The 15,840-nt window shown below is 42.7% G+C and overlaps 2 protein-coding genes across 4 annotated transcripts in view; both read left to right on the forward strand.

Moving 5' to 3' along the window:
* etv4 (ETS variant transcription factor 4) overlaps positions 1-6,427 on the forward strand; it is a 35,769-nt gene extending 29,342 nt beyond the window's left edge. Inside the window, exons 8-12 of one of the 2 annotated variants that reach the window (XM_078797625.1) lie at positions 3,825-3,893; positions 3,989-4,036; positions 4,969-5,150; positions 5,594-5,695; positions 5,767-6,427. In XM_078797625.1, the coding sequence (XP_078653751.1) occupies positions 3,825-3,893; positions 3,989-4,036; positions 4,969-5,150; positions 5,594-5,695; positions 5,767-5,985 (620 nt within the window). In that variant the 3' untranslated portion in view covers positions 5,986-6,427. Of the gene's footprint in view, positions 1-3,824; positions 3,894-3,988; positions 4,037-4,965; positions 5,151-5,593; positions 5,696-5,766 lie in introns of both variants that reach the window. The other variant, XM_078797623.1, reaches the window with a different exon arrangement.
* Positions 6,428-8,704: 2,277 nt separating this feature from the next.
* Positions 8,705-15,637, forward strand: LOC131124853 (ATP-dependent RNA helicase DHX8). Of its 2 annotated transcripts, none has more exons than XM_078797608.1 (22): positions 8,705-8,920; positions 9,067-9,152; positions 9,243-9,315; positions 9,539-9,630; positions 9,719-10,161; positions 10,239-10,383; positions 10,439-10,645; positions 10,724-10,811; positions 10,904-11,001; positions 11,115-11,262; positions 11,368-11,549; positions 12,646-12,840; positions 12,918-13,103; positions 13,205-13,415; positions 13,489-13,670; positions 13,739-13,879; positions 13,963-14,118; positions 14,191-14,328; positions 14,408-14,536; positions 14,620-14,816; positions 14,889-15,068; positions 15,145-15,637. In XM_078797608.1, the coding sequence occupies exons 1-22, from the start codon at positions 8,812-8,814 to the stop codon at positions 15,362-15,364; spliced, it is 3,606 nt and encodes a 1,201-aa protein (XP_078653734.1). In that variant the 5' UTR covers positions 8,705-8,811; the 3' UTR covers positions 15,365-15,637. The 2 variants fall into 2 exon arrangements, with proteins under 2 accessions (XP_078653734.1, XP_057921730.2); XM_058065747.2 differs by having other exon boundaries at positions 8,706-8,920; positions 9,722-10,161.
* The last annotated feature ends 203 nt before the right edge of the window (positions 15,638-15,840 follow it).

The raw sequence follows: 15,840 nt of genomic DNA on the forward strand, positions 1-15,840 counted from the left end.
TGAACCCTGGTCTCCTAGCTGTGAGGTCTGCGCACTAACCACTAGACCGCCGTGCCGCCCAAGTTGTAATATTATGATAATAAAATAAATAAATACATTTTAAAAATTACAAAAAAAGATACAAATTTACTAGAAAAATGATGTAATATTATAAGCATAGAGTTGCTTAATTTGACATTGAAGTATTTTTTATGACAAAAAAGTCATACATTTTACCAGAATAAATTTGTACATTCATGACCTTACTCTTGTAAATCTGAGAACAAAGTTGTTTCTGAGAATTAGAGTTGCAAATTTGAGAAAAAAGTCATACACAAGAAAAAAGTTGTACATTTATGAGAAAAAAGGCGGCAATTTACAAAGAAATAGTCTTAATATTATGAAAATAGAGTGGTAAATGTGTCATAAAGTCAAGTCATAAATTTCAGACAACAAAACAGTCCTGATATTACAAAAATAAAGTTGCAAATTTACAAGAAAAAAGTTGTAATATGAGTATAGAGATGTAAATTTATGAGGATAAAGTCGTACATTTACGAGAAAAAAACTTGCAACGCTATTGTGAGAATAGAGTTAATTTACAAGAAAAAAGTTATAGTACGATAATAGAATTGTGAATTTGCGAGAAAAAAAGAATTAAAATTTCTCTTTAATTTTCTCATAATCTTGTGACTTTATTTTTTATTGTTTTATTATTTTTCCACTGTGGCCCTCATACTCAGTGTTGAACAGTCACTTCAACACTCTCTTCAACACTTTTTCCTTCCTTCTGCATGCCCCCTCCCTCATTCCTTCCCTCCTTTCCTTTCAGTGAGAGAGAGAGAGGTGGAGGAATTTCATTGAGAAAATGGAGGGGGGGGGTACGGGTGGCGGTTAGAGGAAAGGCGAGAGTCCCTGATGGATTTGTGCGAGGTTTCACGTTGCAGCAGCGGCTTCCTTTTTCTGCAGCGCATGAAGTCATCTTGGAAAAATGAGCGTGGCCGCAGTAACTTGAACCGCTGGCTGGCTGGCTTGGGGGGGGGTTGGAGGTGGGAGGAGGCGTGGGGGTGTTCAGGGTGTGTAGGAGTTTTGAACGACAACAAGCTCCAGAGTACAAACCCGCTCTTCTACTCACATCTTGCTCTGGCCAGGGGAAAAAAAACGGGCAGAAATTGAAGACTTTGGTGAACTCGCCGACCTCCCTCACCTCCTTCTCCCCACAAAAAAAACCACGACTGGTTCTCAACACCCATAAAAATCCTCCCACTCTCGACCCTCCGACTTTCTCGTCCCCTTTCAGATCAGCATTTCAACTAAAAGTGACGTATGATAATGAGATGAGACGCAATTGCCATCGGTCAAGTCTAAAAACGAATCAATTGGGGTGTCACAAGATCTCGCAAGATTAAAACCTGACAAGATGTCTTGTTCAGAAGAAAACAAACCTCATGGGGACTGTGCCTGGAACCATAACCATAAACTAAAACCATAAGCTAAAACCATAACTGGAACCATAACTAGAACCATAAAACTATAAACATAACCGTAACTATAACTGTAACCATAACATATCGTAACATAGCCATTACTATAACCGTAACCATAAACTATAACCATAACTGTAGCTATAACCATAACTGTAACCGTAACTATAACTGTAACCATAACTATAACCATAACATATGGTAACATAACCATTACTATAACTGTAACCATAAACTATAACCATAACTGTAACCGTAACTATAACTATAACTATAATTGTAACTATAGCCATAAACTACAAATATAACCGTAACTATAACCATAAACTACGTATAACTGTAACTATAGCCATAACCATAACTATAACCAAAACCGTAACCATAACTATAACCGTAACCAAAACTATAACTATATTTATAACCATAACTTTAACTATAACCGTAACCATAGCTATAACCATAAACTATAACCGTAACCATAGCTATAACCATAAACTATAACCGTAACCATAGCTATAACCATAAACTATAACCATAACTATAACCTTAACCATGACTATAACCTTAACATAACTATACCTATAACCATAACTGTAACCGTAACTACAACGTAACTATCACCGTAACCATAACTCTAACCGTAACCATAACTATAACTATAATCGTAATTGTAACTATAACTGTAATTATAACCATACCTGTAACGTAACCATAAACTATAAACATAACCGCAACTATAACCATAACTGTAACCGTAACCATAACTATACCTATACTTATAACTATAACCATAACTATAACTTTAACCATAACTATAACCTTAACATAACTAAAACTATACCTATAACTATAACCGTAACTATAACCGTAACTATAACCATAACCATAACCACAACCATAACAAACAAATGAATTCATTGCACAATAAATGAAACTGAAGTGCATCCTCTTTTCTTCCAAACAGGCAGGAAGTCTACAGTCTCTTAGTCTCAGTGGGTGGAGGCGGGGCCGCTTGCATACACACAGCATGCAGAAGATTAAATGAAATGTGTCATTCTACTTTTCTTACAAGTCTTGTTAACATCTTGTGACACCCCCCACAAATCAATGATAATGGAAGACAGTCACAGCACAAACTGTGGTGCGTTCAAGGGCAACCAAACAAAGTGGGAATTTGAACACTTGAGGAAGAAGCGTTTTAAGTGAAGAATCGTGAAAATTGCCTTTTTTGAAGGAGCGTTCAAATTAAAATAAGGATGTTTGAATTGAATGAGAATTCCATAATGGATTAATAAATTACATTTATGCAGAAAAATTATTTTTTTATAAAAAAATATTTATTTAAAAAATGTATCAAAAAAATGAAAAACAAATTTTACAGAATGGAAAAAATAAAAAAAAATTTGGAGAAAACTTTTTTTTACATAAAAAAAGAACAAATTAAAATATGGAAATTTAAAAAAATATATTTTTGCCTTAAGAAATTCTTTTTTAAAATATTTGTTTTAAAAATGAAAATAATTCCGGACAAAAAATGGAATTGGAAAAAAAATGAGGAAAATTTGCCTTTTTCAAAGAAAAAAATCTAAATAATAATGAAGTAATCATTTTAAAAAAGAGGAAATTCTGCAGAATTGAAATTGTCTTTTGTAAATAATTTTTTTAATGTTTGTTTTAAAAATGAAAATAATTCCAGACAAAAAATGTCAACAAATAAAAAAGTGGAATAAAAAGAAATTCTGCAGAATTGAAAAAACTCAATAACGTTTTTTATAAATGAAAACATTTATAAATTTTGACAATTAAAACAAAATTGGCCAATATATAAATAAAAAAGTATAAATAAAATATATAAATAAAATAAATATAAATATATTGGGAAATAATAATAAAGAATTCTGAGAAAACAAAAGAAAATGGATCAAGATCGGATGAACAGAATAAAAACAGTAATGCATGAGAGTGAGAATGAGAATGAGAATGCTGCACGGTGAACGTGTGGGCCTACGCTGTACCATTAGAATGAAGCATGCAGCATGAATAAACATCAATAAACATGAAATAAGCATCAGTATACCAAACCTAAACTGAAGGACGAAGAGACACTTGTACATGTCACATGTACTTTATTTAGCATACAATGGAGTCCATGTAAACACGCATTCACCTACTTCCCTCTCAATGGCGTCTTATCACGCATTCCGCCAAAGTGAGTCACGGCGCACCTTTGACTTATTGCTGTCTTCCTCTGGCTGACACACAATTATTTATGTCATGTATGATTGCGATGTTTGTTTATTGATGTGGTTTCTGCATAGTATATGTATCGAGTGATGAGTGTATATTTTTTGGGGGGGTCAGATATGTCCGGATGTTCTTCCATGTACCACCGCAGCGAGGCCTACCCAACCCCCCAGCAAGGCGGCGAAGGTAATCATTTAGCAGTAACTTGAGGCCGCTCGGCCCCGAACGCCACCCACATCGGTCGGCACCTTCACAGGGACTGACAAGCATGTGTCTCCTAGGTTACCTGTTTGAGAACGACTCCCGCGTGGTTCCAGAGAAGTTTGAAGGTGAGCAGAAAGACATGCTAGTATGCTAATCTAGACTACATACTAGTCATCCTAGTATCCACTGAAATATATCAAATAGTATACGCTACATGTCCACTGGCAGTGACCGTATGGCAGTCCTGAAATACTACATATACTACACTCTACATACAGTACGTATATACACCCAGTACACTTTAAGACACAAGTAGTGATATTTACCACTTTTTCTCTTGCGGTAGAAAGAGAACAAAGGACAAAAAACAGCATTCTATTTCAAAATGATCCATTTGGTGAATTCAATGTTTTCTGTGGAAACCACAAGCTAGTTCTGGAGGAAAAAATACATTTTCTGAAAAAAAAGGTTAATGGAAAAATTGAAACAATCTGGTGGAAAGAATTGCCTATTTTCTGAGCAAAAATGTGTTTTCTTTTAATGAAAAGGCGAGTGAAAATTACTCTTAGATGAGAAAAGAAGGAAAATTTGGCTTATTTTTGGGGAAAAAATTATGTTTTTATTGTTAAATTACAAAAAAAACATTAAAATAAAATGTTTACGTTTAAACTGAGAGGATTTGAAAAATCTGAAAAAATGTCCTCTTTTCAGATAATAAGAAAATGTTAACCAAAAAATTATAGGGATTTTTTTTTAATCCACTGAAACATAAAATAGTTTGAGTAAAACTTTAACATTTATACAGTTCTGGGAAATTGGGGAAAATGCCCATTTTCAGATATTTTTTAATTTAAAAAAAATTCAGTGAAATGCAAAAAGTGTCTAATTGCACTAATTACTTTTCACCAACAACAAAAAATCCTTGAATGTCTTATTTTTAAAATTCCATTGTGCTACTTGAGCATATGTACAAAAACAGAAAAAAAAGCTTCCTGTTGACTTTGTCAAGTTATGTTATGATGATCACGGTCATCATCTTCCTCACTCTTTCCAGGAGAGGTGAAGCAGGAAGGCGGCAGCGGCGGTGGGGGTGTGTTCCGAGAGGGCACGCCTTACCAGCGGCGCGGATCGTTGCAGCTGTGGCAGTTCCTGGTGGCGCTGCTGGACGACCCCGGCAACTCGCACTTCATCGCCTGGACTGGCCGCGGCATGGAGTTCAAGCTCATTGAGCCTGAGGAGGTACGTGTTCTGTGGCGCGGGACCGCCCGCCGTGTCTCTGGGGGGAGATGATGATGATGATGGTGCATGTTTGCAAATATAAGGCGTTGACGAGCATCGTCCGTTGTTGCGGGGCGGGGCCTGGTCCGTGCCTCTCCATTATGTTGTCATTAAAAATGAATGTGCTCCCACTTTTACAAGTGCAATTAGGAGCTGAAAAGGGCACTCACTTCCCCCCCTCGTCCTCCTGACTTGTCCTATTCTTGTCTTTTATGATGTCATATTAAATATGTACATGACGTCATAGCTCCCATGATTTCCATGTATGGATTATTTAGAACGTCAGCCATAGTGTATGACACCATTGCTTTACTTGAAGTTCAAATGGTTCCTTCAATATGCTACTGGAGCCCCCTGGTGGTCAGTACAGCAGGAGGTAAAAAGTTTCCTGTGTTGGTCCTCAGGTGGCTCGCCTGTGGGGGATGCAGAAGAACCGTCCCGCCATGAACTACGACAAGCTGAGCCGCTCGCTGCGCTACTACTACGAGAAGGGAATCATGCAGAAGGTAAAGGCTTGCTCGCTCACTCGCTCGTCCCTCATGTCCCGGCGCCAACAACCCCTCCCCTCCGGCCACAGGTGGCGGGCGAGCGCTACGTCTACAAGTTTGTGTGCGAGCCCGAGGCCCTCATCTCGCTGGCGTTCCCTGACAATCAGCGGCCCAGCCTGAAGGCGGAGTTCGAGCGCTACGTCAACGAGGAGGACACGGTGCCGCTGTCCCACCTGGACGAGGGGGTGTCCTACAACCCTGCAGACGGCGTTGCCCCCCAGACCTACTCCAAAGGATACATGTACTAAAGCCCGCTCCCCCCCCTCCTCCCTTTGCTGTACTGCCAAAACATCTTCATACATGCCCCCCGCCCCCATGCACCTCTTGCACACGCCCCCCCACCCTACTTGTATATACAGCTATGGTGATTTTCTTTAAATTAATCTCATAAGAAGCCTTCCTGTCACACCTGAGGCATCAACACCAAGAGATTGCCTAATAAATACTCTTATACCAACAACAACCACGCAGCCTCTTTCTGAGCATGACAGCAATACCTGTACACCTACTATTACTACTACTATCACTACTAATACTATCACAACAAGTACTAGAGGGCCATTCCTCGCAACCGGTGCCAATTTTCACACCCAGGAAATAGTGTATTTAAAAAATGCAAAAAAAAAATTCTTTCATTTTAAAAATATTCGGGGCAGGGGAATGAAACTGCAGACTTTTAGAGATCAACTTACATTTTCTTTAAAAAAAATAAAATAAAAATAAAACAGGAAAAATTTGCCCTGAAATCAATGAAAAACAAATCAACAGTAAAAATGGAAAATCTGAAAAATTACAAAAATAAACAAAAAAAACAAACAAATCAGTGGAAAAAAAGCTATTTTTTGAGAAAATTATTTCTCTTAAAAAAAAAAAAGCAACTGGACAGGCTTCACAGCGAGGAGACCTGAGTTCAATTCCACCCTCAGCCATCTCTGTGTGGAGTTTGCATGTTCTCCCCGTGCATGCGTGGGTTTTCTCCGGGTACTCCGGTTTCCTCCCACATTCCAAAAACATGCTAGGTTAATTGGCGACTCCAAATTGTCCATAGGTATGAATGTGAGTGTGAATGGTTGTTTGTCTATATGTGCCCTGTGATTGGCTGGCTCGCCCGAAGAATGGTTGTTTGTCTATATGTGCCCAGTGATCGGATGGCCACCAGTGCAGGGTGTACCCCGCCATCTCGCCCGAAGACAGCTGGGATAGGCTCCAGCACCCCCGTGACCCTCGTGAGGATAAACGGTAGAAAATGAATGAATTAATGTATGAATGCTGTTAGTGGTTGGATATGGCCTCAAAAAAAGCAAAGCAAATGAATCATTTTCAAGCATAAACATGGCTAAATGAAGTAAAATACAAAATAAAAGGCATTGAGGAATATGTTACAATGTGTAGTACTCTATACTGGTCACTAGGTGTTACTGTAATGTTGGGTGGCTTCTTTTCACAGGTTTCATTCATTCACTCATTCATTCATTTTCTACCGCTTTTTCCTCAATTATCTCACAATAAGCACAATAATCCCTAATAAAAACAGGGGCTACTGTTTATAGCAACAAACATGGACGTGAGTCTTATTTATGACTTCAACGTCTTTTATCTTTTTATTTTCTTTTATCATGTCTACTGTAAAGGGTTACAGTAGTGTAAATGTGACTATGGGGGTGTTATTTCAAAACCAGAAGGCTTTAATAAAGTAAAAAACGTATTCAGAAGTTCATAAACAGGTTATAAATATATACAATATATACATATATATATATATATACACACACATATATATGAATATATATATATATACATACATACAAATAAATAAATAGATTCACTTATTATTACAGCATTTATTACAGCATTTAATGAATTTTTGGTACTTTTCATGCTTTCATGCCACGCGTGTAGCGTCTTTGCTCACAGCTTTGGTACATGCATGCCTCTTACTCACCAGACAGCAGTCGTTAGTCCTGCAAGGAGCTCTCATCAGATGGTAATAAGGAGCGGGACTTGCACCAGGTCATGTCTGTATTAATAATACATGGAGATTGGTCTTGGGGGCCGATTATCAGAGTTGGTTCTCAACCTTTGTACAGTGAAAACCATGTGCAAAATTATACTAGCATGTTGATTAAATTCATCTGAGCAGGGCTTCTATCTTTTAAAGGCAGATCTGATTAAATTCTCATAGCCTCTGCAAATTATTTCAGGCACCAAGGTAAGTGTGGTGACATTATGGTGCTTTGACTTACGCACAGCATGCACCATAAAATAATGTATTAATGTATAGAGCCATTAAAGGAGGGGGAGAAAGGAACAAGGGGATAATAATGTCAAATTGATTTTTAAAAAGGGCTTTGTTCTTTCAACAAATTGTGATAGTTGTGCTGTTGAGAGACGTACAGCTCAGGACAGTATTTCGAGCGCCATCTTGCGGAGTCTGAGGGGGGAAAAACACGAGCGATAAGATTACGTATTTCCGCTCAAACCGGAAGCGGGCGTTTTTTATTTTATTTTTTATTGGAACAGAAAACAAACAATGAACATACAGAGTATATACATACAAAAGTGGCATCAATTTCGAGCAAATTCCAGAATAAAGGCAAAGCAGGCTATTGTAGGAGACAAAAGGGCCAAAGTAAAGCAAACGATAAATAAAAGGCAAATAAAGCAGCAAAATACAAATAAGCGGGGAAAAATATAAATAACTTAACTAGGGGTTTCCATTAGGTTCAAAACACCAACTGTGTCTGATAGTTCTACAGCTTCTTTTTTGTCCATAAATTTAAGAGATGAGAAGAAATAGCAGAGGTCCTTATGAAAGGCGTGGAAGGATGGAGTAATTTTTAAAAATCGACATTTATGATTAAAAAATTACCCAATACATTTTCACGTTTCTTCCTTTTTCTAAAAGTACCAAAAATAATCTCTTTGACTGAGAGTTCAGATAAGTCTGGATTGGGGGCTATCCAATAGTGTACATCTACCGGAAGCTGAGCAGCGCAGAGGCGATATGTATGCTAGCTTTAGCATTTTGTTAGCGTTAAGGTCTGAGCGACGAAACAAGCCTCGTTGTGTACAAGATGGCAGAAGCAGACGTGGACGAGCTCTCCCAGCTGGAGTTTTTATCTTTGGTGTCCAAAGTGTGCACTGAGCTCGATAACCATCTCGGAATAAGCGACAAAGATTTAGGTTTGTGAACTTGTGTCAGGGAAAAGATACGACTTAGCTGGTTAAAGCTAATGCTAGCTTGCATTGTTAGGCTAAAGTTGTGAGTCGGTGTTGCTTGTGTGTGAAACTTCAAAGACAAAATGTGCGTGTGTTTTGTCTCTCTGTAGCCGAGTTTGTCATTAGCCTAGCGGAGAAGCAACCGACGTTTGACGGGTTTAAGGCTGTTTTGCTGGAAAATGGAGCGGAGTTCACAGTAAGATCATTGCACGTGACGTCGCACTGTCTAGCCTACACTGTGAAATATGTTTTTCCTGTTTATTGAGCACCTGTGATGTCACTACAGGATTCCCTCATTAGCAACTTGCTTAGGCTGATTCAGACCATGAGACCGCCTTCAAAAGCATCTTCATGTACAGGTGAAATACTTTTTGTCAGCATCACAATATCAGTCATGAGTAATGTTATCTTATTTAGCATTGATATGACGTTGGATAAAATATGGTTGAAAATTTTGGGAAACTCACCTTCTGGTTTTGACAGTGTTTAAGATTTTTTTCTCTTTAATCCGAAGCCTGACATTGACTGTTACACTCATAAGAAGTACCAAAAGAAATCTAAACTTGTCAAATGCCGTCATAGAAACGAGTGACGTTTTGAAGCCCAAGTCGGAAAAGGAGAAGCTGAAGGAGATGTTCCCTGCGCTGTGCAGAGCAAATGATCCAGCGCCAAAGGTAAGATATGCTGTGTCAGACATGAGACGTCACAGGGCTTGCAAAGTGGAATACTCACTCACTGGTCTGTTTGCCATGTCCTTCCCAGAAGCTTCTGGACGAGGAGGATGTGAAGGTGGCGGCCGACGCCATGAAGGAGCTGGAGATGTTCATGCCCAGCGTGAGCGGCACTGACTCCAAAAGCGACAAGAGCCGCTCGGAGAAGAGCCGACGCCGGAGTAGGAGCAGGGAACGACACAGGCACCGGGATAGGGACCGCAAGAGGCGCCGTCATTCCCGATCCCGCTCCAGGTCCAGGTCTCGCTCCAGAGACCGCGATCGTCACAGGGACCGCGATTGCTCCAGGAGGAGGGACAGACCTTCCCGCTGGAGCGAACGCTCACCAAGCCCAAGGAAAGATCAAAACAGAGACTGGAAGGACAAACATGTTGACCGCCCCCCTCCCGAGGAGCCCTCTGTTGGTGACATCTACAACGGCAAAGTGACCAGCATCATGCAGTTTGGATGCTTTGTGCAGCTGGAGGGGCTAAGGTTGGTGCAGATGGCATCAACTTCCCTTTCTGAGTGGTTAGCATGAAAGCTAACAGTCACATGTCTCTCCTCTGCAGGAAACGTTGGGAAGGTTTGGTCCACATCTCTGAACTTCGGCGAGAAGGCAGAGTGGCCAATGTGGCTGACGTGGTCAGCAAAGGCCAAAGGGTGAAGGTCAAAGTCCTGTCTTTCACAGGCTCTAAGACCAGCCTCAGCATGAAGGTAACAATCACGCAGCTCGCCGTCCGAGGACCCGTCTTAACGTCCTCTCTTTCAGGACGTGGATCAGGAAACAGGTGAGGACCTGAACCCCAACAGGAGGAGGAACGTGGGCCCAGATGGCGGCGAGGAGGTGACCATGAGGAACCCCGACGGGCCGAGCAACCTCAACCTGGGTCACGCCCGAGAGCTGGAGCAGGACGACACGCTGGAGAGAAAGAGGCTCACCAAGATCTCTGATCCAGAAAAGTGGGAGATCAAGCAGGTTGGTTGTGGTGAGATGATGGCGATAACTTCACACATAGAATCTCAACACTCATTTCTCATGCCGCACTCCTCTCAGATGATAGCCGCCAATGTTTTATCCAAAGAAGAATTCCCAGACTTTGACGATGAGACTGGGATCCTTCCCAAAGTTGATGACGAGGAAGGTAACGAAGGGCCTCCGCTGTCCAGTCAGAAGCTTTTGATAAATGAATTAACTTTTTTGAACAGTTGCATCTTGTCGTCGCTTTTGTTCCAGATGAAGACTTGGAAATTGAGTTGGTTGAAGAGGAGCCGCCTTTTCTGAGAGGACACACCAAGCAGAGCATGGACATGAGTCCCGTCAAGATCGTCAAGGTCGGAGGCCTCTACACTGCTTTTATCCGTTGTCGCACTACATCTGATGATATGATGTTAAATAAACTGTAGTTAGGAGAAGGCTCATGTAGTTTTTATCTCTTTGCTGTCAGAATCCAGATGGCTCGCTGTCCCAGGCGGCCATGATGCAGAGTGCTCTCGCCAAAGAGAGGCGAGAGCTGAAGCAGGCGGCGCGCGAAGCCGAGATGGACTCCATCCCCATGGGACTGAACAAACACTGGGTCGACCCGCTGCCAGACGGTAAGTGCGTGACAGAGTGGTGGGGGTGTTTGAATACAGCGGCAAAGCAATTCAAATAATCATTAAGGATCAGAGGCGTGACACATGCCCCGTGTTGTGTTGCAGCCGACGGCCGGCAGATCGCAGCCAACATGAGAGGCATCGGCATGATGCCCAATGACATTCCAGAGTGGAAGAAGCACGCCTTTGGAGGCAACAAGGCCTCATACGGAAAGAAAACCCAGCTCTCCATCCTGGAGCAGAGGGAGAGCTTGCCCATCTACAAGCTGAAGGAGCAGCTCATTCAGGTTCTTTTCTTTTTTCATTCCATTCTAGTATTCCAATTCTAAGAAAAGCTTTATTTGTCCCCACGTGGGCTGACCAACAAGTAGACAATGTAAGCAAAGATAGAAAGCAGTCAGCACACAGGATAGTCAGTATACACAAATTATATACCAACTGATAAAGTACTTTGCTTTATTATGTTTTTTCAAAAATGTATTAATACAGCAGTTTCCTGGTTCAGTGTAGCCTATTATTACTTTAAAAAATAAATATTTTCAGCAAATTTTACATAAAAATGGTTGAATGATATGTAGTATTGTGCACTGGTCACTGTATCAATAATGATGAGCCACCTAGTACTGTACAAAAAAGTAAAGAACACAACTCTCCCGGTGCTGGCGTGCGTCTATATTGTCTTCTACGGATTATTTACTCTTATTATATTGTGTGATAGGAGTGTACAGATGACTATTGGGGTGTTACTGCATGTGTCAAGGGCTCTAATAATTCATTCATTTTCTACCGCTTTTCTTCACGAGGGTCGCGGGGGTGCTGGAGCCTATCCCAGCTGTTTTCGGGCGAGAGGCGGCATACACCCTGGACTGGTGGACAGCCAATTGCGGCACATATAGACAAACAACCATTCACACTCACATTCATACCTATGGACAATTTGGAGGCGCCAATTAACCTAGCATATTTTTGGAATGGGGGAGGAAACCGGAGTACCCGGAGAAAACTGCAAAACCCACGCATGCATGGGGAGAACATGCAAACTCCACACAGAGATGGCCAAGGGTGGAATTGAACCCTGGTGTCCTAGCTGTTAGGTCTGCACGCTAACCACTTGACCGCCGTGCAGCCGCTCTAATAATGTAAAAAAAAATATTCAGAAGGTTGTATATACTATGTTTACAATGCTCTAGCTATGAAAATATTCAATTTATAACCTTTCTGTACTTCATGGAAGGTCACTTATCACGGTGGGGTCTGGAACCTCTCAAAGGTGATAAACGAGGGATTACTGTACTGGGGACCGGCATAATGAGTGCAACCTCTAGTTTGCACAAAGTTTTGACACATAAGACAAAAAAACTATTCCTGTTTGTCTTTTCACAGGCCGTGCATGACAACCAGATCCTCATTGTGATTGGGGAAACTGGTTCTGGCAAGACCACGCAGATCACCCAGTATCTGGCCGAGGCAGGATACACCACACGAGGAAAGATCGGCTGTACGCAGCCTCGCCGTGTAGCCGCCATGTCTGTGGCCAAGCGAGTCTCTGAGGAGTACGGGTGCTGTCTGGGACAGGAGGTATGTTGTCACGTGTCCCAGCCCTCCTTTTTTAAACCTGTAATGTGATGTTAAATGCGTTGCCCCACCCTGCACAGGTGGGCTACACTATCAGGTTCGAGGACTGCACCAGCCCAGAGACGGTGATCAAGTACATGACAGACGGCATGCTGCTCAGGGAGTGCTTGATCGACTCTGAGCTGGGCCAGTACGCCATCATCATGCTGGACGAAGCTCATGAGAGGACCATCCACACCGACGTCCTCTTTGGTTTGCTCAAGAAGGTCAGCACTGTTGTATGACTCCCACTGGCCCCGGCCCCTAGTCCTACTTCGTGTCCATTGTCCAGCTTAACAATGTTTTTTTTTAAATTATTTTTAACCAGACAGTCCAGAAGCGCACAGACATGAAGCTTATCGTCACCTCGGCCACGCTGGACGCTGTCAAGTTCTCCCAGTATTTCTACGAGGCGCCCATCTTCACCATCCCAGGAAGAACGTATCCAGTGGAAGTCCTCTACACCAAAGAACCTGAAACAGACTACCTGGATGCTAGCCTCATCACTGTCATGCAGATCCATCTGACAGAACCTCCAGGTTTGTTTGTTTTTTTTAACACACTTGATGGATGCTTTTGTCCAACATCAGCTCATGACATCACCGTCCTCAGGCGACATCCTGGTCTTCCTGACCGGACAGGAGGAAATTGACACGGCCTGTGAGATCCTCTACGAGCGCATGAAGTCGCTCGGGCCCGACGTTCCAGAACTCATCATTCTTCCCGTCTATTCGGCACTGCCCAGCGAGATGCAGACCAGGATCTTTGACCCAGCACCCCCAGGCAGCAGAAAGGTAAGTTTACGACAACAAGAACTGGTCACTTTATTAGGTATACTACTGACTGTGTTTTTGTCTCTCAGGTCGTCATCGCCACAAACATCGCAGAGACGTCTCTGACCATCGATGGCATCTACTATGTGGTGGACCCAGGCTTTGTCAAGCAGAAAGTCTACAACTCCAAGACGGGCATCGACCAGCTGGTTGTGACGCCCATCTCGCAGGTAACGAGCACGGCGACACCTGCAGTGCTGTCACTCATTCCTGTCACTCATTTTACCCCAAAACATGCAATGAACTCTCGCAGGCTCAAGCCAAGCAGAGGGCTGGCCGAGCTGGGCGAACCGGTCCAGGGAAGTGCTACCGTCTCTACACGGAGCGGGCCTACAGGGATGAGATGTTGACCACCAACGTGCCTGAGATCCAGAGGACCAACCTGGCCAGCACGGTGCTCTCACTGAAGGTATAAACACACACACACACGCGCACACACATTGTGGTGTGACATCGATGGTGTTTGTGTGTCCTCCACCAGGCCATGGGCATCAACGATCTCCTCTCCTTTGACTTCATGGATGCTCCTCCCATGGAGACCTTGATCACAGCCATGGAGCAGCTCTACACCCTGGGAGCCCTGGATGATGAGGGCCTGCTCACACGTCTGGGCAGAAGGGTGAGTGGATGGCCTCCGGCGCAAATAATGTCCTCTTATGAGGCCCTCTGATGACGGTGGTTGTGATTTTGTCCGCTAGATGGCAGAGTTCCCTTTGGAGCCTATGCTGTGCAAGATGTTAATCATGTCCGTGCATCTGGGCTGCAGTGAGGAGATGCTCACCATCGTGTCCATGCTATCTGTGCAGAACGTCTTCTACAGGCCAAAGGTTGGATTCCTTCCCTAAATGAGATGTTTCTACTTTCATTCCATATCAGGAGAGTTTTAGTGAACTTTTTCTTGGTGCTGCAGGACAAGCAGGCCCTGGCGGACCAGAAGAAGGCTAAGTTCCACCAGCCCGAAGGTGACCATCTCACTCTCTTGGCCGTCTACAACTCCTGGAAGAACAACAAGTTCTCCAACCCCTGGTGCTATGAGAATTTTATTCAGGCTCGCTCGCTGAGGAGAGCGCAGGACATCCGAAAGCAGATGCTGGGCATCATGGACAGGTATGATGCTGATGCTGGCACAGCTGGTCCCTGGTGACCTCCTAATCACCCTTTCCACACTGTTCTTTCCAGACACAAGTTGGATGTGGTGTCATGTGGCAAAGCCACCGTGCGGGTTCAGAAGGCGATCTGCAGTGGTTTCTTCCGCAATGCAGCCAAGAAGGACCCTCAAGAGGGTTACAGAACCCTGATAGACCAGCAGGTGGTCTACATCCACCCTTCCAGCGCTTTGTTCAACCGCCAGCCTGAATGGTAAACAATGGACCGAGATGTGCTTTGGAAGCAGAACTTATCCTAACATAACATATTTCCTTCCTTCCTTCCTCAGGGTGGTCTACCACGAGCTGGTGCTGACCACCAAGGAGTACATGCGCGAGGTGACCACCATCGACCCACGCTGGCTGGTGGAGTTTGCGCCCGCCTTCTTCAAGGTGTCCGACCCGACCCGCCTCAGCAAGCAGAAAAAGCAACAGCGCTTGGAGCCTCTGTACAACCGCTACGAGGAACCCAACGCCTGGAGGATCTCGCGGGCCTTCAGACGGCGTTGAGGACTTTGGCCATGTGGTCAAAATTTTATAAAAACAACATAATTTTTTGACAACTTTGTGATAAAGTCCTCAGGTCGTAGAGTTTGCCTTCCACGTTGAGTTTGGCAAACACTATTTATTATTTTTTTTCTTGTAAAAGCTTTTACTGTTCTAGCCGTCAATGAGAACACACAACCACCTTATTTTAACTTTTATTTGTGTAAATAGAAATGTGTTGTACAGTACTTGCTATCCAGTATGAAAACGACATTATTAAATGCTAAATGGTGTTAACCTTTGTCTTTCTCTTGTCACCTTTTCCGCAAAAAGGAACGTGGTGTGTTTTTGCCAAGTCGTGTAAATAGAATGAAGTTGGTGCTGGTGAACTCTAAATACAATTTTTAATACTGCATCAAGCCCAGTAATACTGTTAATTTACCAAATGCTCAGGATCAAAAAGTGACAACATTTCTCTTAAAAAAAAAACCCAGCTATTT

This window comes from Doryrhamphus excisus, linkage group LG2 (genome assembly GCF_037039965.1).
Source record: "Doryrhamphus excisus strain RoL-2023G ecotype Guam linkage group LG2, RoL_Dexc_Guam_v1.1, whole genome shotgun sequence".
Taxonomy (NCBI): domain Eukaryota; kingdom Metazoa; phylum Chordata; class Actinopteri; order Syngnathiformes; family Syngnathidae; genus Doryrhamphus; species Doryrhamphus excisus.